Genomic DNA, 22,275 nt, shown 5'->3' on the forward strand with positions numbered 1-22,275 from the left:
TGGTGCCGCTTGCTTGTGTGCTTCCTTTTGCTATCTCTCTCTCTCTTGCTCTCTAGCACGACTTTATACATGAATAAACATTTTCCACCGTTTTTCCATCTTTTGCTCTCCCACCCCTTTTTTTAGTTTGCCCGTTGTTTTTGGCAGAGGGGAGGAGCGTGACTCTGGTTTTTTTGCCCCCCCCCCTCCCCCACCCTGAAATTGTCCGTGCAACGCTCTATCTGTCTCCTCCTCTTTCGTGTGCGTGTACATGTATCTGCTATTTACATCGAGAGGATTCATGCGCGCCGTGGTATCCGGCCAACGGTGAATCGAGCCCGGAATTGCTTTTTAATCGAATGAAAGTCATTCGGTAATTTTATCAGATATCACCGGCCCGATATTGATACAGAGAGCAAGAGTGAGGGGGGGGGTGGAGGGGTAATTATGCGGGTGGCAGCTTTTCCAGGACGTGCTCCGGTGGGAAACATGAAAAAGGGAGAGAGAGAGAGAGGGGGGGGGTAACCGATGAGCGGTTCGCTTCGATAAAAATATCTTTGATTAAATCAAAGATCGGGGCGTGCACTTGAGCGCCGGCTTTGCTCCACGAGAATGAAGGGGAGGGAGAAAAGAGAGAAAAGGAAGAAGAAAGAGCCACTGGTGTCGGAGGCTTTTTCTCTCGCGGCCATTTTTCTCCTAATATTTTTCATTCCTCGCCTCCACATTTCAAATTCACAATGCGCCGGAGGAAAAACGCCACTGCGCTCAACCCCCCCCCCCCTCGTAACCCGATCGTCTCCCTTTCTTCCTCCCCGGTGCTCCTCTACACGATTCACGAGGAGCTTTCGCGTCCATCACGCGTACTCTTCTACTTCTTTTGTTTTTTTTTTCTCCCTCTCCCATCACTATACTTCTTCTCTTCCGGAATTTTCTCCCTTTTTATCCAAAGCCCGCGCGTTTTCTCCCGTTCCTCTGCCCAGATATAGGATGCCGCTCTGGAATCTCGGCAATCCTCCTCTCCCGCGGCACATCAGGTATACAAGTACACTCTGGCAGGAGAGAGAGCAGCCGCTGCTTTACTGGCTGATTTAGCTCCCCAGTCCGTCCGGCTGTTTCGCAATGTCGCTTGTTTTTCTCATCACGCGCTCTCGCCCCCCCCCCTCCCTAACCCCCGGCTTTCTCGTTTGCAAAGCTATTTTGTCTGCGGCTTTTTTTTCCCTCTCCCGTACACTTTTCCCTACGCGTAAAACTCTCGTACGGAGGAAAAAAAAAAAAATCCCCTCCTCCCGGTCTCTATTAGCGAAAAAAAGAACGAAGCAGGGCAAGCGCTAAGGATTAAAATAATCACATTCTCCCGGACAACAACAACAACAACAGCACAGCAGCAGCTTTTATAACTCTCGTCGCGCGTCCGAATAACAAGTTTTTACCCCGAAGAAGAATAAGAAGAGCAAGGGCCATATATACGTGTGTGTATATGTATACAGGGGTTGGGAGAGGGTAGAGAGTAAGTCTTTGGGCGCACACAATGCGCGGCGGGGCGGCGTGAAGCTCCAGTTCCGACAAATATTACAAGAAAAGGAAGCAGGAAGGACGCGAAGAAAAACAGCCCTCCCGCAGTCGGTGCGTAACACGGGTCCGGCCAGTGGGTCCGCAAACACCCCCGACCCGTCCCATATATCCGCTTGTTACGCTCCCCTAGAGCGCGCGCGGTGGCCGCTCTCTCTCTCTCTATACTACTGGTAGCAGCATTGTTCCGCCGCGGGTCCTTCCGCGCGCAACAAAGACCGCATAAATTCGTAACTGCAGCGGCAAAGAGAGAGACCCGAACGCGTTTACATACGAACATACTGTGTATATACACGAACACACAGCTCTCATATAAATATATGCGTTCGAGGGGGGCGGGGTGAGCTCGGGCGGGTGGAAAGAGCGATAGCCTGTTATTGTTGGAGAAAGTTTTTGGCTCGAGTCGCGGCCACGATTATTCAGTTTTGACGCGGCAGAAGCAATTGCGTGTACATATGCGCTCGCGTCAAACCCGATACGGCCACGGGGTGGCTTATACCCCCTTGGCCGACCCTGAAATTAATGGGGCCGACGTTAATGTTGTTTTCTGTCCGTTTACGTTTAATACATGCCGCGCGTATATATACCGATACAGTTGTGCCCGGCATATGGCGCGGTAATTTCGTCCCTCGAGTTATATTTTTCGCGAGAGAAGGTTATTATGGGTAGAGGTGGGGTGTATAGGCTCGTTCGGCGCGTATTAGCATTATAAAGTAGACGCGTCAGCGGTATATTTTACACCCGTGCGTGAAACCTACATCCTATAGTACTCCGTGGCCTGAATTTTCGAGTTTTCCCGCCCAGAGAGAAATCAGCGCGAAATATTAATGCAAAGCGTGTTTTCACATAAAATATTACTTAAAGCCGCTCGGGCGCGCGAATTCCTCTTCCTGTACCACTCCCGTCCTCGTTTTTCCCCCCCCCCCTGCGCTCCCAGCGGAGCATGGTAAAAATTGCTTTCAAGGGTCGTTTACTGACCAAACAAGCCGGAAAGAAGATCCGGGCGGCTTCTGCACCCATGTACCGAAGAAAGCCGAGCTTCAAAGAGAAATAACACTTGCAAGCTCGAATTTCCCCGGGCTCGGAGCGCAACCTGCACACACACACACACTCGTATAGGCGCGACGGTCATTGCACGCGTGTATATATACGTATATATAGTGTAGCTGCGATGCAAATTTTCCTCGAGGCCTTTTCTCTGCCAGGCTCTTCGCGCACCGAGATAGTCCGTGCACGTGGATCCGAAAGCTCTCCAGTGGAGCCGAAACGAGGGAAGAGGGAGAGAGAGAGAGAGAAAAAAAAGAGGAATGTTTAAATTAGTTCCGTCGGCTGCAAACTCGTCGGCCTTTTTACCTCCTCCTTTTTTAATTAAATCATATATGTATATATAAAACCCGTGGATAGAGAGGGAGTGTATAGCAATCGAGGCTGTTACTCATCCCTCTCTTGGCCTCGTTCGAGGGAAAACTGATTAATCGTCGGGTAGTAGAACTTACGCAACCACCGGCACTCCTTCCTCCATCGCTATATCTTTGCCTTGCTTCTAATTTCACGTTCGCGCTTGTGGGACTCTATACCGACTATACACTCGCAGCGTACACGAATATATCATACACGTATACGTATGTATGCTCCTCCTCTCGCTAGAGCCAAAGCTCAATTTCACGTGCAGCGAGAAAGGCCGTTCGCGAAATCGCGCTCCTGGGAGCAGATCTTCCCTCACCGCCCCCGCTTTACTTTCGCGCTGCTATTTCTCTTTGAAAACGCGCCACTTCGATTTATGTGCGTTCTCGCCTGATGGGGCTTACAGCCTCTCTACCTCGAAAGGCCGGAAAATTATCGTCCCGTATTATGCCTCGGAATTTATCAGGACAGCCTTCTCTCCCCCCCCCCTGTTTTTTTGGCCCCTGCGCCATCTCTCCGCAGAGTAGTCTTACGCGGATAAACGCGCGATAAATCAGGAGAGCCGCGAAAGCCCGTCCGACGTGAAATCCAAAGGGGGTTTGGGCGAAGGGAGAATCGTCCTTGGAGCCGATACGTCCACAAAGACCCCAACAACAACAACAACAACAGCCTTCACCCCCCACCCCCACGTGAAATTCAATTTCTGAATTAAACGGGCCAACCACCACCACCAACAACGTTGTCCTTTGAGCGACACGCGCGACATACAGTATGGTATACACAACAACTGCCACGTATAGGGTTATACCGCGCTCTGCTTTGTGCAATTCTGCAGTAAGAGAGGGAGGGGGGGTGGGGGAATAGAGAAGACGAGCCTGCGGCGACGGCCGCAAAAACTAAAGCTACTCGCTCTACCTCTCGTGTGCGAATGTGAGTGCACACACCCTGCACCGGTTGTCGGGGTTAGCCCCGGAGAGAGAGAGAGAGAGAGAATAACGGCATGTGTGCGCCAGCTTGTCACTTTCTTATACTGTGCCCCTCGCGCCACATCCTTCGCGCGTTCGGGGTACACGCTCTCTCTCTCTGTTTGATTTCTCGCGAATGACGGTCCGTAGGATAGATGCCTATATGTACGTACAGAGATACACCATACAACAGCCTTTATCATCCTGCATCTCTCTCTCTCGACTCGGCGTATACGCGTGTACACCGATTCTCCTTGTATGCTGCAGCGATGTCGTGCCGAGATCAGAGTCGGGGATCGCGGAAGGGTGTTAGCCAGGCACTCCGACGCGTATGCCCGCTGATCCGTGTGTGTATGTGTTTGCACGTCCGAGCGAGGGGGGTTTGGGGAGGTAAAGCCAAAGTCGACCATCAGTCGGGGGGTTGGGGGGGGGAGGCTCTCTTGTGTGCCCACACGTGGCTAGAAGGAGTAGTTTATTCAAGCACGAAAGCGAAGAGCTATAGCATTTACGTTCTACCCCCCCCCCCTACCCTCTATATACAGAGGGTGGTGCACATCGTACAATGGGTGTATATGGCACAATTCTGCTTTAGATATGACGATGGGGCGGTCGTCGAGGGCTGATGCTGGCGGGGAGATAGGCCCGATGAATAATTGATGGATTAGCAGTTGGGTTATTTTATTGATGGCGCTATGTGTATATATACGGGTACAATGGGTGGGGGGGGGGGGGATCTCGTGTTGTTGTTGTCGGGTTAGTGGGCTCCTAATGAAAGATCTTTGTTTTATCGGGTCGCTACCCGTTGGATTTATGTACTATTAAATTCAATGAAAATTAGATGGCCACCACCTCCTTCGAACCTTATACTGCTGCTTGGTTAAACGATGAGATGGGAGGGGGAGATATCGGACGTACGTTTTATTTGCTATACAGGGTGTACCGAATAATTTTTCGGCGCTATCTATTTTCACTTTTTCTCGTCTTCCACACGCGTGGCCATCGGTGTAATTCACGGATGAATTAATACACTCGCATAGAACCGCGCACAATTGGGAATCCGTTCAATTGAAAAAATCAAAGGAAAATACCACTCGGTGTGTGTACGCGTATAAAACAAAGGGTTTTCCAATCGAGTCCGTTTGGCAAGGATATTGTGTAACATTTCAACCGATAGCTCTTATATTATTAGCTTATGTACAATATGTACCCGGTGTAGGTAAAATTCGGATTTTCGATAAAACACAGGTTTAATGCTTCTCTCTTTTTCTACTCCATCCAACTCTTGTGTATTTTGCCATATTACATGCCCGAGTTTGCTCAAACGCCGCGGATAACGAACCTGCAGCTGCAGTTCCCGTTTAATTACTTTATTTAACTTTATCCTCCACTTAACCGTGATGCGTATATACATACACACACATATAGAGTGACACACACACGGGGAGAGGGGATAAGTCAAACAATCGCGCGATATATATATTCGGAACTTTGTACAAGTGCATGGTCGCACCATAGCTCTGTCGATCGATACCATGTAATTGTCTCCCTTTGTTATATATATTATAGCGTATGGGTCGCAAGAAATTTCATCGATAATCGCCTCCCCCCCTCCCTGCCTTTCGGAAAAATGGACTAATAAGTAGTTGGAACAAAAGATTGATGAAGTAAAGGGTGGACGAGTAATAAAGATAAGGGAGTAGTCCTCCGCGGCGCTATAAATTACTCAAATTTCTCAAGTCCCCCCTTTGCCCCCCCCACCAAAGGCTCGCAACTTTCATTTCTGATAGCACCCCCCCCCCCGACCCCCAGCACTCGGCCGAGCGCTTGGGAGATGTTCATCAAAAAGTCCTCAAAGTATATACGCCACGGTCTCTCTAACGGCAGTCCTTTCCTCTTTGCTTTTCAGCCGAGCCATCCACAGCCGGCGACGGGGAGCTTCTTCGAAAATAGCCCGGCCGCTGTGGCAGCGCGCAAGAAGAGGAGAGGGGGTCAATGAAACGCCGTCGACGAAGACGAAGCTGAGAGGGTGCGTGCAGTCGCTCAAGTGCCCGGAGGGTATACATACAAATATACATAGGTACACACTTGGAGTGGAACGATGAAGAGCATCAGCGACGGCATCAGGTGACAAAAAGGCACGGGGGGTAGGGAAGGAAGCGACGATGGAGAAAAGAGGCTACGGGACGACCCGTCTCGCGATGGCGAGTCTCAAGGTACATACACTGGAATCCAGAGGATGCTGGTGCACCTACTGATGTCCGCCGTCGGATATTAGCTGTTTTACAGCTCGGTGCTTTCAATTACCGTCCGGAGCTCAGAGAAGACACGGGAGCTCGTGACGCGCGTGTGTCGAGAATTCGATTATAAGTGCAGCGCATAGTGTCGGGTATAGGGGGTGTACGACGGAGCAGTAGTTCGCAGATTTCCGGGCTCTGGGGGGGGTGGCCTGTGGTGCCGAGTACACTTCCGTGGAGCGGCGAGGCTAATACGGCGGCTGCACCTACATCACTCTCGGGCTCTGGCACGCTAGTCTCCTACCCCCCCGAATTGATCGACGAAGGGATAAAAGGAGATAAGAGGAGCAGGAGTTACCTACCGGTACAGGGGGCTGCTGTAACAGGCTGCTTGGCTGGACTGCACGTACGCTGTTATATAGTACAGTGTATACGTTTCCCCAGTCCCGGTGGTGTAGCAACAGCACGTGTGCCACATAGGAGGAGGAGGAGGATGAGCGGCGCAATGACGTTGATGTTACTGCTGCTCTCGGCACTAACTGCAGGCCTGCTCTTGGACAGCTGCCAGGCCGATGAAAAAGGTAAGATATCCATCTCTATCTCTCTGTTAGTCTCCCACTGATGGTGTATGTGTGCGTGTGTGTGTGTGTGTGTCTAAAACGTACAGCCCAAAGCCATACCACGAGCACCCCCGTATTGTGTGTGTATACGTGATGCAGTGGGTGCCTCCAGGAAACTAATAGGTATAGGTGTAGGCGTGATGGGGTGGTGGGTGGTGGGACTTTATTAGGTGAGAGAAGCAGAGAAACCGACGAGAGAAGACGCTGCCGGCAGCTGCAGCCGTGCCGCGACTGCCACACACGAGAGTTTCAGCGCAAAAACACACTCGCGCGATTAACGCGGCGATCCGCAGTGTGTTATTGACGCTGCAGTGGTACACGTGTACATATACACGGAGATGATATTTTATCCGCGTTTTTTCAAAGGAAACGTGACGAGATTGCGTGTCTGTAGGAGAGGGAGGGGGGTGTTATTTCTCTTTTTTTATTTTAACCAGTGAAAGGACGAAGGGAATTTTATTCGAAATTCTCGGCTATGCGGACACGATGATAGATCGGAGCTGATGCATCACGGCCCAAGTTAAATTGGGATCGGGAATATTGACGGATCGATGAGTAAACCGGGCCAAAAACAAGCTTTTATAAAGAAAAAAATTTTTACTAGGCAACAACACGCTATGTAGGATTGCGAAAATAAGTAGGCACTTTCGCGCTCTCGCGGGAATTTACGCGAAAACTCTCGCTTTGAGCGTGAAAAGCGAGTGGATTGCCGATAGTTGCCTGCATTGAACGGAACACAGGAACGTGATTACGGGAATGAAATGGAAGTAAAGTAATGAAAGGGAAAAAAATGGGGGTGGGGAGAGATAGCAAAGAAGCGTATACCCACTTACCTGCAATAAAGTTATCATAAGTACGCACGCGAAGAGTGGGGAGACATTACCCGCAGTTCATAGTAGTATACCGTGGAGAAAAAAAAAAAAAAAAAAAAAAAAAAAAAAGTGCAGCGATGTGGGGGGCCAGGGGGGGCTGAAAAACTTGAAAGAGCATCGGTTGTTTATCGAAGCACGCCCCGATAATAATTCCCAGCGGTAAACCGGTAATAATATTATTCAGTATTGCCCGGCAGCGAAAAGAATTCGAGAGAAAGTCGTAAAATATTATAGACGCGAACGAGAGCCAGGGGGGGCTTGTACGCGCGCGAGTTTCGAAACGAAAAAAGGAAAGGGGAGCGGGAAAGAGAGAGAGAGACACTTAAAGCGCAATACCATTCTGCGCGAAATGGATTTTCTCGCTAGATCCGCGAGTACAGGGTACATCGAGAGAATGAAGAGTAAAAGGAAAAAAAGGGGGGTTAGAGAAGTAGGTACACGAACGAGTTCGGTATGTTAGGAATCGAGAAGAGAAGAAAGAGGAGTAGTAATATACAGCAACGGGTTGGTATACACGATTTGGCTATCGCGCGCAAAAATAATCGACGCCGGGCTTTTATTGCTATACGATCCGCGGGAGCGTTGCTCTTTTTTTTTATTTTCCTCGCGGAGCCCGTAACCAGCAACCACCCTCGTGCGTGTGTGTTTTTATTGCCACTCGTACCAACACACACGCTCCGGCTCGGATTATCCTTATTTTCGCAAGCTAGTTTTTGCTCGTGTTTTCGAAACTTCGGCTCTTCGGGAAAATAATTTCGCGTCCACGTTCGTACTCTGGTCGGTATAGATATCCACGCCGAGTTGCCACTGTGTGGGTCATTAATTTGTCGCGAGCTTTGCTGCGCGACTCTGATTTGAGGATTAATATGATAGGGGTTATCGGGATTGTACATTCTTTGCCTCGTAATTCATTCGATTGAATACAAGTGTTTTTTTATCATGATTATTATTATTATTTTTTTTTTTTATTCATTTTGCCTTTGCTAATTTTTCGGAATGGAAATTCCACATACCCACCGAGCGAATGTACGTATACATGTGTATATTCTATTTCCGATCGATGTAATCCCCGGCACGGTCTTCATGGAAATGTTTGAATTTGATGTTTGCGCAGCGCGCCGCGTACACAAAATCATATTCGACAACTCGCGTTACCAAATTAAATACCATTGACGAGCCACATCGAGTTAAATACGCTTTGATTTGTCACTAATTAACAATCTACTATGTACGAATATTACTGCGCGTCGTATATTTGATGAAAGACTCGAATTTCATTTTTTCCGATGACTCAAGGAGTATATCGATTAGTAGAGGTACGGCGCGTAGGGATAGAGCTTTTTATCTTCCATGTTTTTGGCCACGGGAAGAAAGCCCTCCGTTTTGTGCTGGCGGTGTTCGTTCAGGTGGTCCCTCTTGATGAAATCGGCGACGCGCTCTCCGACCATCATTATCGGCGCTCCCACGTTGCCGGACGTAATCTGGGATGAAAAAAAAAAAAAAAAGAAAAGAAAAAACCATCAAACCATTGGAGAAAAAAAAACTTCCGTAAGTGAGTCCACGTACCTTGGGAATAACCGAACCATCGGCCACGCGCACTCTGTGCACGCCCCGGACTTTCAAAGTCATTGGGTCCACCACGGCCATATCGTCCAGGCCCATCTTGCACGAGCCGACCTGATGATTCTCCGGATCTGTGTTATACCTAAGTGCGCACTCCCAGTAGGCAGGTGTCTCGAGATCATGCTCCTTGCACGCCTCGATCGGGTCATTCATCAGACGTGGCTCGTACTTTTGCATTGCCGGGGAAGCAAACAACTTCCGGGCCATCTCTATCCCGGCGAGCACTCCCTTGACGTCCATCAACGAGGACAGATAATTTTGCGTGATGCTCGGGTGCTTGAAGGGATCCTTGGTGGCCAAGCTCAGAGTACCACGGCTCTGGGGGTGCAGGTACGTGGGCACGATACCGATCTCGCGCTGACCGCTCTTTTTCGCGCTGCACGAGCCCGAGTATCCCCGGAAGTAGAACTGAAGGTCCGGGTGGTCAGGCGTGGTGTACTTTGAACTGAGCATACCCGTAAATTGGCTGAGCCCAGTCGAGGACGTCGGACCGGTCCTGTTGGATATGTACTGCTCGGCTGCCGACTGGAAAAAATCGGTGTTCTCGGCGTTTATCAGGTACCGAATGGTGTAGGACACGTGGTTCTGGAGATTTTGGCCCACCCCCGGGAGGTCCTTCACGAGCTCGACCCCCTTCTTCTTGAGGTGCTTCGCCGGCCCGATGCCCGAAAGGAGTAGGATGTGCGGCGAGCCCACGGCACCCGCCGAGAGGACGACTTCCTTGTTCACCTCGACCTGGTGGAACAGTCCGTTCCAGATGAACTGCACTCCAGTTGCGACCGTCGGGCGCCACGGGTTCTGGAAGAGGATCTTGGTCACGTGCGCGTTGACAATCACGTGCAGGTTCGACCTTTCGCGGACGGGACGCAAGAAAGCCGTGGCGCTGCTGACTCTGGTGCCATTGACACTCGTCGTCTGGGCCACGTTGAAACCAGTGATCTTCTGGCCATTGAGGTCCTCGCTCACCCCGAAGCCCGCCTCCTGCGCCGCTTTCAGCATATCCTTGATCGGACTAGGTTGGTGGGGAAACCTCCCTACGTGTAGAGGACCATCCACACCGTGATGACGTCGATCACCCGAAAATTCACGGTTGTTCTCCGAGCGCTTGAAGTAGGGTAGGACGTCGTTCCAGGTCCAGCCGGGGATGGCCCAGCCGTCATAGTCCTTGGCGTGGCCCCTCATGTACATCATGCCGTTGTGTACACCGCTGCCGCCCAGATTTCTGCCCCTGGGCCAACTGCAGCTGCCGTTCGACCTGAGACAGGCGTGCTTCTCCCCGGTGGTCCTGTACTTCCAATTGAGATCCGAGCCCAGGAATGATCCCGTCATGCTGGGCACGAGAGCACCTACTGGCTAAACATAATGTGACATTTTTGAGTAGACATTTATGCATCTGTGGGTACAGGTATATACCCTAAAAGTGGATTACCTCCTCGGGGCCAGCCTCGACCAGCAGGACGTTCCAACTTTCGACTTCGCTTAAGCGCCCGGCCACCACTGCGCCAGCGCTACCACCTGCGTATTTGTAACACGGGGTTATTGTGGTCATGACACATGATTTGTCCATCGGTATACTTACCACCGACGACGATAAAGTCGTATTCAGTCTTGATTTTCCGGTCGGAGCAGAATTGCGGGAATTGCGGCTTCAGCGAGCTGATTATGCTCAGGAAGAGCAGTAATGGATTTCCCGCGGGACACGCATTTGGCCCGTCGTAATAGGCGGAGCAAATGCCGGAATTGTCGAGGGCCAGCGACATAGCGAACAGAGAAGGAGAGACTCAAGTATATCGAGAAACGGTGATCGGTGACTTTTCACTCGCACATCGTCGTCGTTTTTAACAATTGTACTTAGAACGTATTATGAAAACTTTCGGTGGTGCGGAGTACTTTTTGCCCAAACTGCGAATCTCTGTGACAAAAGTTTTGACTCTTTGTACGAGTGCAATCCTCGTGGTCTGTTTTATATATTGGTATGGCCCGGTTGTGATTACATCAACAACTCTCTTGCAGCTGCTCTTATCTTTTCTCCTATTCTTCGAGACGATCGAGTCGATGTCGTATGCGTGTTATAAGTCGGCACGTATCTGATATCAACGCGAGATAAGGGACTCGCTTTTTTTTCTTTCGACTTTATTGTAAAATTGAAAAAAAAGTGCCTTACTGATTTCGTTTTACAAATTGCAGAAAAAGTTTTTTTTCTACCCCCAGCTGTTTGGGGTTCTAGGAGTCGCGACAAAGAGCTGAAAGAAAAAGGACGTGTTGCATAACTTGCGTACGTAACAAAGTTAGCGCGTTTCTCATTTTCGTAAAATTTTCAAATTTCGTGGTACGGATGTTAATGAAAATTGACGAAACTCGCATGCGCTCAAAAATATTAGCATACAAAGCGAAAAAAAATAAAAATAATAATAAAAATAACGTGTACGTCAAATTATTAAATAAAAAGCCCCGAATTTGTGTTTGTTGAAATCTACTGCGAAAGGATGAAAAATAAATACGAAAATGTGTTCATTTTCATTAAAAACGGGAGTCGAAAAAACTGTTATTCATCACTGCATGTGTAAATGTCAGTTTTTCACTTCTCGCTCACACAGAGTCTCATGTGACTTACAAGAAAACAAATAAAGAGCTCGAACTTAGTCAAATGGCAGCTTACATGAAATGGTGATAAAAAAATATTTTTGTAATTAATGCACAATTGTGATTAATATTGTGGGACGGGTGTAAATAAAACGAGGCCGATAAATCACAAATAATTAGCACAATAGCGGGTGCTAACCGAGTCGTTAACACGCGAGATCGTGACTGTCATCCCGTAACGTGAATTATTATGTATCTCGCGTTCTCTAAACGACACATCAACATACAATGTTCTTATAAATTTCCATGTATTTTCTCGACATTTCTATAAAGAAAATTTTAAAGTTAGTGGTGATATCTGCTTTCTTTTCGCAGGTGTATATTAAAATTTCCATGACCCATTTTTCCACTGCCAGTTTGATCACACAAAGATTTATCATCAGACTCGACGCAACGATTAAAAAAAATTATTCTTAGCATAACGATTAATTTATTTATAACCCAAGTGAATTGTTATCTTAATTATCGGTTACATAATCATCTCCCTTAGATCTCGTTAAAACGTACAAGTTTCCAACTTTGGTTGTCTGGGAGGAAATAATTTGGATAACGAGGTCGGAGAATCGGTGACTTTTTTGCGTCTCATCGATGGGAAAAAAAGCCCATCTGTACCTACATTATACGCGTGTCTGCACCACACGTGTGGGATCGGCTAATTTTAGAAACCCGTCCCCTCTTTCTATACTCTCGCCTCGGAGCTGCCGTTTAATCTTCCACTCGTTGAAGAAGCCAATCCAAAAAAGTTCCTCTTCTCGATTTTTAATTCACAAGTCGAATATCGTAGCTAAAAGGCAATAAACATCCCTGAATATTTAACGCACATCCTCGTCGATTTACTTTCATCATTAGCGCGTTAAATCTTGAAGAGCTCTCGGTTGAGGCAGCCAATAAGACGATAAATTTTTTATTGTACTGGATATATATTTTTTTCTTATAACACGTTACTCGAAAAAATGTTTTCCAGCGAAATTCGGAAGAAAAAGCGATTTAGAGAAAAGAAAAAAAAAATCAAAGATAAGATTTCCTATTGTTGTACCATGAATAGTGACGAATGAATTTTTTTTTTTTTCCAATAATGTATGAAATAATTGGCGTCCAAGTATATCTGTATTACCCAAAAGAGAGTAAGGTACAACGGAACGTGCATTTTGCCATACTTACCTCAAAATATCGGCTCGCAATAAAATATCGTCGACAAACACGCGTAACGATCGCGCAGCTCTATATTAGCTTTGCACGTATAGGTACCGCTGTTATCAGGAAATACATTTTGTCTGGCCGTGGAATAAAGTACCGTGCTTATAACCTCATCTGAGTTATGAACCATTGGAACACGTATGGACAACGGTATACACCCAGATCCGCGAGTATAAATTGAAATTAGCATCCAGTATTACCACTGCCATTATACATGCGTACCCCCCCCCCCCCAATACCGGTCAATCCAATGAACTATACATAGGTCGGTTATCGTCAGGTTTTTTTTTAGTTGGACCAGATTTCCTGTTCGGAATGACAATTCATGATTACCTCAACAATGTACAAACCTCAGAGAGGCGAAAAAGCGATGCATACCCACCGTATGTCATTTGAAAACAAATTTTATATGAAAAAAGTATGAACCTTCGTACGAAATTATTTGACAAATGTAATGATCCACGAGAGAAAATTATAGGTGGTGGTTTTTCAACCTCGTGTCGTATTGGACTATATACTTGGGGGAACGACAAAAGTGTCGAGCTCGAGAACTCATTACCAAAGTATGTTCTTGGCGCATCTAAGATATCCCCATTGCGCCAACGGCAACGACGGCAATCGTGTGTAGGACCTTTTGCATTTACCCGAAAAGACATTGGCGGTGGTTTGTGCGCGCTTGGTATTTACAATCAAGTCCTGTCGATTGGCTGCATTGTTGCAAGCACAATCACGTCCTCGTAGACGCTGCTCAATTAATTTTATTGGGAAACGCTGGTACATTCCTTAGCCACTGATTCGTGCTCCACTCAGCGAGCTACGGAAGAAGTTGCCATGTCGACAAATACCAACCGGTTGGCGGTACCGTGAGACTTTTTTTTATTCACGCCTATTCCCGATCATCTGTTGGATCACCTTGAAATTTCCAACTTTGGTTGTCTGGGAGGAAATAATTTGGATAACGAGGTCGGAGAATCGGTGACTTTTTTTGCGTCTCATCGATGGGAAGAAAAAAGACCATCTGTGGGATATCCCACACGTGTGGGATCGGCTAATTTTAGAAACCCGTCCCCTCTTTCTATACTCTCGCCTCGGAGCTGCCGTTTAATCTTCGACTCGTTAAAGAAACTTCTTCTTTGATTTTCAACTCACGAGTCGACTATCATGTACGGCCAAATCGGTGTACACAAGTTGCGGATAGCTCGGTATGACGAAAAAAAAATCGGTCGATCGCTCGTACGGTGGATCCTCTGTATCGATGACTGTGGTAATTTCAAGAAATAAATTTCAATCAACGGTGTACCATCCACGCGTGAACTGCGTATACACACAGGTCACAAACAAAGCTCTCGCGAGCTCCCGTTTACGATTGTTAAATCAACAATGGATCGTTACGATGATTCACGCAACATATTATACCTCACGAAGCGCGTGTGCATTTTGCAATGCTCTCACCTCGTCTTATACTTTAAAACATTTTTTTTTCCCCTCGCACGCACATCATCGTGTCACGAGCAAATACACGATTTGCTTGGCTGGATTGTTGCGTACCTATATATATATACATACGTGTAACCTTGCGTGGGTTATCAAACAATCCGGAAACACGTATACGCGCGACTGCCTCCGGGTCCGTATAAATTTTAATTAACATCCGGTATAGGTATATAAGTTGTATTATGCGCACGGATGATTACTTGATCGGCAATACAGCGAATGCACGTGTGTGTACACTGAGACGTATTTACCACAGATGCAGGTTTAATTTATTGGCTGCAGATAAAATCAATTTGTTGAAATTAAACGTTATTAAGTGCATCCTTTTACGAGCACTTTTGCGAACATTACCTACATAAACGGTGAGATATCGCGGCACAAAAACGTGGAAATCCGGTGATTTTCCCGATATAATGACCCGAGAGTTGCCTGAGAAAAGACCGGCGGAGTGCGGTAGACCCCGCGTGAATGGCCCCGGCGTCGTTTTCCGGGCTCTCCGCGACAACCTGTTGATCCAGGGTATACGTACTTACCTATACACGGCGAATGCAAAACGTCCAAGCGTACGTATATATACACAGACACACAGCCGCGTGCGGTCACGAAGCTTTTTGCCGATACTCGATGGAATCTTTGGGGGCGTGTGTGCGCTTCGTACTGAATTAAGTTGCTCTCTGGAATCGATACGTGATGCCTTGAGGGTGTACACGTCAAAGCCACTCCTTGGGGGAGGGAAGCTGACCGCAGTAGGTACATCCCGTCAACCGCTTCGTTGTATATGGTGTTCATTATCTCGCTCCAGATTTCCCCTCCGAGAGAGATGTAGCGACTCGCCGAACCGTCGAAATTACTTTTTTTTTTTTTTTTTTTTTTTTTTTTCATCGAAAGGACCAAAAAAATACTGCGCATCCATAAAGTGCATATATGAGATGATATAATACATGTATATATGCAGTGATGTACCTCTGCGGGTCGCCAGGCAATGTTGCCCGAATAATTGACCGGCATCGGGACGATTTTGCCCGGGGAGGTGCTCCCGGTGCGTCCCGCGATGCACGGGTGTACCTGCCCATATAACCCCAGCTGGCTTCCAACTTGAACCTCGTATAGTCGTAAACTTCGCTCGAGCGTGGTATACATATACACCCATAGCCCGAGGACTTAATATTGTTGGTGAGTGACAAATTGAATGCCGAGCTTTTCATCGGAAATATTTTCTTTTTTTTTTTTCCTCTCCGATGTTACTTTGAGCACATGTGTTTGGTGAAATCCATCGGGAGTGTCGTTGTATCACACATTTGTAGAATCAATGTTTACAAAAATAAAAAAAAAATAAAAAGTTACATACTTGTTGGAGAGTTATATGCCGGCTTGTACAACTAATATAAAGGGTTATCAGTATTACATTAAAACTTCAAATCTCAATAATTTTTCTCTGTAACCCCCTTAAATTAAAAAAATTTTTCTTGCAATATGCCGTAAGTGTGTAAGGACGTATTTCCATGCAAGTACCATTGTACAATAAAAATGTATAGTAATCAAAAAACACAGTGTACCTACCAATTTTTCAAAGCTCTGCCTCGACGCGTGCAATTGTTGGAAAACACAAAAAGTTCGCATTCAAGCGCATCGGGTGTAGTTTGTGAAGTTGCGTTGCGGATTTTAGGTTTTTAATCACTACGCACGCGAAAAGTCAAGTGCTTGCCACTTGTGCGCGTCGAGTACCAAGCGAAACCAGAACAAAAGTAAAGTACGCGGGATTTCTGAAAATTAGAGGATATTATAAAGTTGCGGGGTTCAACGGATGAACAGAGAAAGGAGAAATATCAAACTTTACGATTTTACATTTCAAATAAACGGACGAATTTGGCACATGCTCGGGCGAACCCAGTGCAGAAGCTTTCTCGTATTATTCAATGACTTCCGGGCAGAAAGTGGGAAAATGACAATTTTCGCCCATTTCGAATTTTTGTACACGAGTTTAAGGCCTTTATCTCGCGACATTAAATTATAGTCCATCTACTTTTCGAAGCAACGGTATCAGCAACACATTTTCCATACCACCATCGAGAAAAAAAAAATCCAGTTGCACTTTGAGCAATTTCTAAGCCTTTACCATGTAATTATCAAGTCGTAAAAACACGGATGATTAAATCTAGCGTCCGGACAAATAATCCTAGATGCGCGTTCGTGCAGTGTTCCTTACGCCACGTACATTACGTTCGATAATCTGATTTCCAATTCCACGTACACACAGGCAGTCACGCTTCGGCGGATATTGTAATTTTGCGCCATACCAGTCGATTGAATTAATTATGACGGCATGAATATTTCGGTGCCAAAGGGATACTCGAGAGTTTCGTGATTCACTTGCACCAACACAATATTATTTTAATGTATCAATAAATAGAAAACGATTGAGCTTAATTTTATTGAAACTTTTGTATTCACACGTCAGTCGGATAATACACATGTTTGTGATACAATGAATATTTCAATGGCATCTACAACACACATACACGCAAACACACTTGAAATGGAAAAATAAATTTTTATTCGCTACAGATTCATATAAATGAAACGCTAATGTTAGAAAATAAAATTGTACATGTAAACGCGACAGATACTTTGTTGTTTCCTCCAACAAAGCGCTTCACAACGAGTTTACTTTGTCCGTGCTGGCTGATACTCCTCTTTGATAAAGGCAGCCACTCTCTCCCCGATCATCATGGCCGGTCCAGCCGTGTTTGCCGATATTATCTGAAACGTCGAAGCCCAAAGTGGTAAAAACATCGTGTCTTTCGATAAGAGGTAAAATGATGGTTATTTACCTTTGGTAGGATGGAGACGTCTGCCACTCGCAGTCCCTTGATCCCCATGACTCTCAATCTGTTGTCCACGACCGCGAGCGGATCCGAGGTCAGGCCCATTTTGCAGGAGGACGCCTGGTGGTTCTCCGGAACGGTGTCCTGGGCGATGGCGCACCTCAGGTATTTCTCGCTCATAAACTCGTGATCGGCGCACGCCTCGTTGGGCGCGCTCGTCAGGCTCATGTTGTACCTGCCCAGGGCCTTTGTCTTCGAGAGGGTGAGCGCGACGTTCACAGCCTCGATCAGTCCCAAGACGTCCCGTTCATCCGTCAGATAATTTTGCGTGATGACCGGATGGTCCAAGGGGTTTTTGGTGGCTAGTTGCAAAACACCTGGAAATACGCCGATAAAATCCGTAGTTTTTTGTTTTGTTTCTTCAATGTGAAAAGTGACGCGATTCGTAGATGAGGTGTGCACGTGAACCCACCTCGGCTCCTGGTGTGCAGGTACACGGGACTGATGCTTATCTGGCTGACTTCGCTACCCTCGGGTTGGCGATCACAGCCCGCCCCAAAGCCACCAAAGAACAGCTGAATGTCCGGGTGGTCAGGCGTGGTGTACTTTGAGCTGAGGATCCCCGTGAACTGGCTGAGCCCGGTCGACGAGATGGGGCCCCTCTGGTTGCCGATGTACTCGTCCGCAGCCTCTTTGCCCAGTGGACCCTCCCTGTAGTTCAACTGAAACTCGAGAGTGTAGGACACGTGGTTCTGGAGATTCTGGCCCACCCCCGGGAGGTCCTTCACAAGATTGACCCCCTTCTCCTCGAGGTGCCTCGCTGGTCCTACGCCCGACAGGAGCAGGATGTGCGGCGAGCCTACAGCACCCGCCGACAGGATCACCTCCCTGCGAATGACGAAACCATCACCCAATGCCCCGTACAATTGGTACACCTACGCCCTCACCTTTTGGCTGATACATCGTGATACGTGCCGTTCTTGATGTACCTCACGCCCGAGGCCTTCCCCTCGGAGTCAAAGAGGACTTGGGTGACTTGCGCGTTGACGAGCACACGCAGGTTCTTCCTGTTGCGGACGGGACGCAAGAAAGCCGTGGCGCTGCTGACTCTGGTGCCATTGACACTCGTCGTCTGGGCCACGTTGAAACCAGTGATCTTCTGGCCATTGAGGTCCTCGCTCACCCCGAAGCCGGCCTCCTGCGCCGCTTTCAGCATATCCTTGATCGGACTGGGTTGGTGGGGAAACCTCCCTACGTGTAGAGGACCATCCACACCGTGATGACGTCGATCACCCGAAAATTCGCGGTTGTTCTCCGAGCGCTTGAAGTAGGGTAGGACGTCGTTCCAGGTCCATCCGGGGATGGCCCAACCGTCGTAGTCCTTGGCGTGGCCCCTCATGTACATCATGCCATTGTGTACACCGCTGCCGCCCAGATTTCTGCCCCTGGGCCAACTGCAGCTGCCGTTCGAGCTGAGACAGGCGTTTCTCTCCCCCGTGGTCCTGTACTTCCAATCGTACTCCGAGCCCAGGAAGAAGGCGGTCATGCTGGGTATGTAGGTTGCTAGTGGCTTCATGGAATAAAACATTAGGTTTGTTTTTGGGTAAAATGACCATGGAGTCCCTAAAAGTGGATTACCTCTTCGGGGCCAGCCTCGACCAGCAGGACGTTCCAACTTTCGACTTCGCTTAAGCGCCCGGCCACCACTGCGCCAGCGCTACCACCTGCGTATTTGTAACACGGGGTTATTGTGGTCACACTTTTAAGTGTTAAAAGTTTACTTTTTTTGATGAATAACAAGCAAATTTCCATCATTTCAACTAAATGGGGCACTTTTGGGCGGGAAAAATCTATGTAGGGGCAGGAAAGTATACAAGGGTGTAAAATCTGTACCAGAAAATAAGAGGCAAAATAGTTTACGAAGCATCGACTCGGTTGTTCTTGAATCGTTAAACGATGCGTTGAAAAAAAAAAAAAAAAAAACAAGAAATTTCAACTGCCAAACACTACAAACGGGTCTAACTTGGACTCGCAGTATGGCACATCTCGTTGAAATTGATTATTTTTCCAATCGACACTTACCACCGACGACGATAAAGTCGTAGCTGTCCGATGGGCCGAGGTCGGCGTCGCAGAATCGCATGGGCGTGAATTTGGGAGCGATGAATAAATCGATGATGCTCATGAAGAGGACCAGCTGCGATGGCGCGCATAGCTGCGACAGATTGGGCTCGCCAATCGCGGCGCACGCCGCGGCCGTGGAGCTCGACATCGCGTGTACAGGCGTATACGAAATCACGGCCTTTGTGAAATATATACACAGTTAAAATTAAACAATACGATTGAAGAAAGTCCAGCTTGACGATTAATTTGCGCTTCGCTTCGTTAGCTGCTTCCGAGAAGGGGCGAGGGGTGGCATTTTTAATTAAAACGTTGCTCTCCGGGAGAAAGGAGGTTTTTTTTTGGAGTCAAATGCTCTGGACCGGATAATTCGATGTAATTTCGTGTTTCCGCCAACTTGCGGGGGTATAATCGCGCAAATATAAAAACGGGTGCCATTAACGGGATCCGCGAGCCGTACGTGGAGCGGAAGGAAAGCGAAGGTTTTTCAAATTAAACAATTCACAAAAAAAAAAAAAAATAAATAATTAAAAAGTCTAGAGTGACTTTTTCGAGGGTTCGCGAAATTGTTTGAATTTTTCATGAAACTCCTGGTGAATGTTTTACAAAGTTTCAGCCACGTGTAATTACATCGTCATAATTTGCGTTGTTATCATTACGATTGTACTTGTACGAGAGAAACGTAATCGCACTTACTTTTCCTGGCTCCCCGAGGATGTGACCTGCTAACCGTAACTAAACGATCACTAAAAAACTTGAGGAGCGGTCCAGCGACTTTATAATGAATCCGCCTGCGAGGGCACACCTCAATCCGGTTCGTTCCTCCATTCCCCAATCGATCAAAGAGGGTAGATAAGATAAGAGTCGTCATTGTTTATTGTAGATAATTATTGTTTATTTTACAAACTGTTTTCCTGCATGACCGTCTGAGGCAATATTTTGGCGCAAGAGGCTGAATTGGTATTGCAACTGTGACAACATTTTGACTCATGGAATACATAAAGTTTCCAATGAAATGGCGTTAAACAAGTATTGCGAAAGAATAATTTTTTGTGCAAAGAAATGCGTTTGGTAGAAAATTATGTACATAACCATTGGGTATAAAAAGAGTTTGTGAATTGATAGTGAGACTTTAACGCAAATGTTTCATGCATCCTTCAAAACAAAAAGATAATTCTTTTTGATGAAAAAATTTTTTTCACCATATAATATTGAGAAAAAATTTTTTTTTCTGTAATACATTTTTCACATTTAATTTCATTGTAAAGTGTTTTTCACAAATTATTTTAACACGTTTTTTTTTTAACTTAGTTAAGTACCATGTTATGAGTAATAATTAAAAAAATTTTTTTAGCATTGACGAAGCATTATTGTTAGGAAAAAGTAATTAAAAAAATATTCGTGCCCAAGTCTATTTGTAAAGAAACTTAAAATAACCATAAACAATAACTGTAACAAAGTTTCAATTTAATTGTAGTTTTAGCTTTATTGTGTGATAAAACTTAAAAATTTTTTTTTTTTTGTGTTTCAATGTAATAAAATAATACGTTGCAATTAACATTACGAATTGTTATCAGTTAGTGACTCGCTTGAGTATTAATGCAACTGTATTATTTCGTTACGTATTTTCATTCAATTTAAATCAATAAAAATTAGTTTGACTCTAAACTCGAATCAACGAACGAAGCAAAAAAATTATTTTCCAATCGCACGAATAAATAAAAATGACGCAATTTTTCGTCATAGCTTGTACAATAATGTCCAACCATTGATTATTCGATTAAACGAAAAAATTTTCAATAAAACGAATCTCGGCAATGTATACATGTATTCTCTTGACACTCGAACGCTTCGGAGAAGAAAAATCTCTAGTGAGCAATTTCAAGCCATTCCCCACCCGAATTCAATAACGCGTCTACCGAAATAAAGCATTCGTCCTTTTAATAAAAGCATCCACCCGCGATATGATACATTGTTCACATATGTGTATATAATACCTGCGTGCAATTGTTATCTATTGCACGCGACATCAAAGTATCTCAAATGACACGGCCAAAAACACGCGAGAATCGAACTTTTCACGCTAGCGCCAAATAGCGGATCCCAATGCAACAACCCTCGGGGCTGCTTTTGCAACTTGCTCTATTATACACATCACGTGTATTCCACACAACCGCATTTGGGTATGGATATCTACCACCGGCGTGCCCGTATTCATTACACACCGGCACATGTTTATTTTTCTTTGATTCGACGACAGTATCGAGTTGCTATACGCGAGCTACCGGTCATTGAAATTTCACTCGAAAACGGCACATCACCGCCGGCCGTTTGATTAAAACCCAGGGCCATATAATCGCGAGTCAATCGAAACGAAAATCGACCAGAGGGATATAAAATCAACGAGTATTAATAATCAAATAGCTCGACCAAGAGCTCTTTGCAAGCTTAAAGGAAGAAAGAATCGAATCATCGGGGGGGGGGGGAACATAAAATTTATCATCGCCGCGAGATTCCTCTTGGAAACACTCTCGCTCGCGGGTATATCGACTTATCGACATTCATGCGTCTGAAATAGCATAATATACAGCGATACCGAGGGGAAAAGGAAAATGTCTACGACCAAGGAGGAATGGATGGGGTGGAGTTGAGGAGGTAAAAGAGAAAGGGTGAGTGAAAAAAAAAAAAAAAAAAAAAAAAAAAAGAGTCATGGGGGGCGAGGGGAAGAA

At 46.4% G+C, this 22,275-nt stretch overlaps 3 protein-coding genes across 3 annotated transcripts in view; 1 reads left to right on the forward strand and 2 right to left on the reverse strand.

Annotated features, from left to right (window-relative positions):
* Positions 1–6,381: 6,381 nt before the first annotated feature.
* Positions 6,382–22,275, forward strand: part of kon (chondroitin sulfate proteoglycan 4-like protein) — a 49,142-nt gene continuing 33,248 nt past the window's right edge. Inside the window, exon 1 of the mRNA XM_014350744.2 lies at positions 6,382–6,732. Coding sequence (XP_014206230.2) covers positions 6,645–6,732 — 88 coding nt within the window. The 5' untranslated portion in view covers positions 6,382–6,644. The remainder of the gene's footprint in view (positions 6,733–22,275) is intronic.
* On the reverse strand, positions 8,951–11,041 carry LOC149373965 (glucose dehydrogenase [FAD, quinone]-like). Its single transcript, XM_089595424.1, has 4 exons — positions 10,846–11,041; positions 10,696–10,781; positions 9,210–10,619; positions 8,951–9,124 (listed from the first exon to the last, which is right to left on the reverse strand). The coding sequence occupies exons 1-4, from the start codon at positions 11,024–11,026 to the stop codon at positions 8,951–8,953; spliced, it is 1,851 nt and encodes a 616-aa protein (XP_089451550.1). The 5' UTR covers positions 11,027–11,041.
* Positions 17,149–20,330, reverse strand: LOC149373966 (glucose dehydrogenase [FAD, quinone]-like). The gene is made up of 7 exons (XM_089595391.1): positions 20,243–20,330; positions 19,508–19,727; positions 19,064–19,149; positions 18,373–18,995; positions 17,898–18,313; positions 17,432–17,802; positions 17,149–17,360 (listed from the first exon to the last, which is right to left on the reverse strand). The coding sequence occupies exons 2-7, from the start codon at positions 19,695–19,697 to the stop codon at positions 17,265–17,267; spliced, it is 1,782 nt and encodes a 593-aa protein (XP_089451517.1). The 5' UTR covers positions 19,698–19,727; positions 20,243–20,330; the 3' UTR covers positions 17,149–17,264.

The sequence above is a fragment of the Copidosoma floridanum genome, unplaced genomic scaffold, assembly GCF_036245765.1.
Source record: "Copidosoma floridanum isolate Cflo_tuat_1 unplaced genomic scaffold, Cflo_Japanese_pri ptg000025l, whole genome shotgun sequence".
Classification (NCBI taxonomy): domain Eukaryota; kingdom Metazoa; phylum Arthropoda; class Insecta; order Hymenoptera; family Encyrtidae; genus Copidosoma; species Copidosoma floridanum.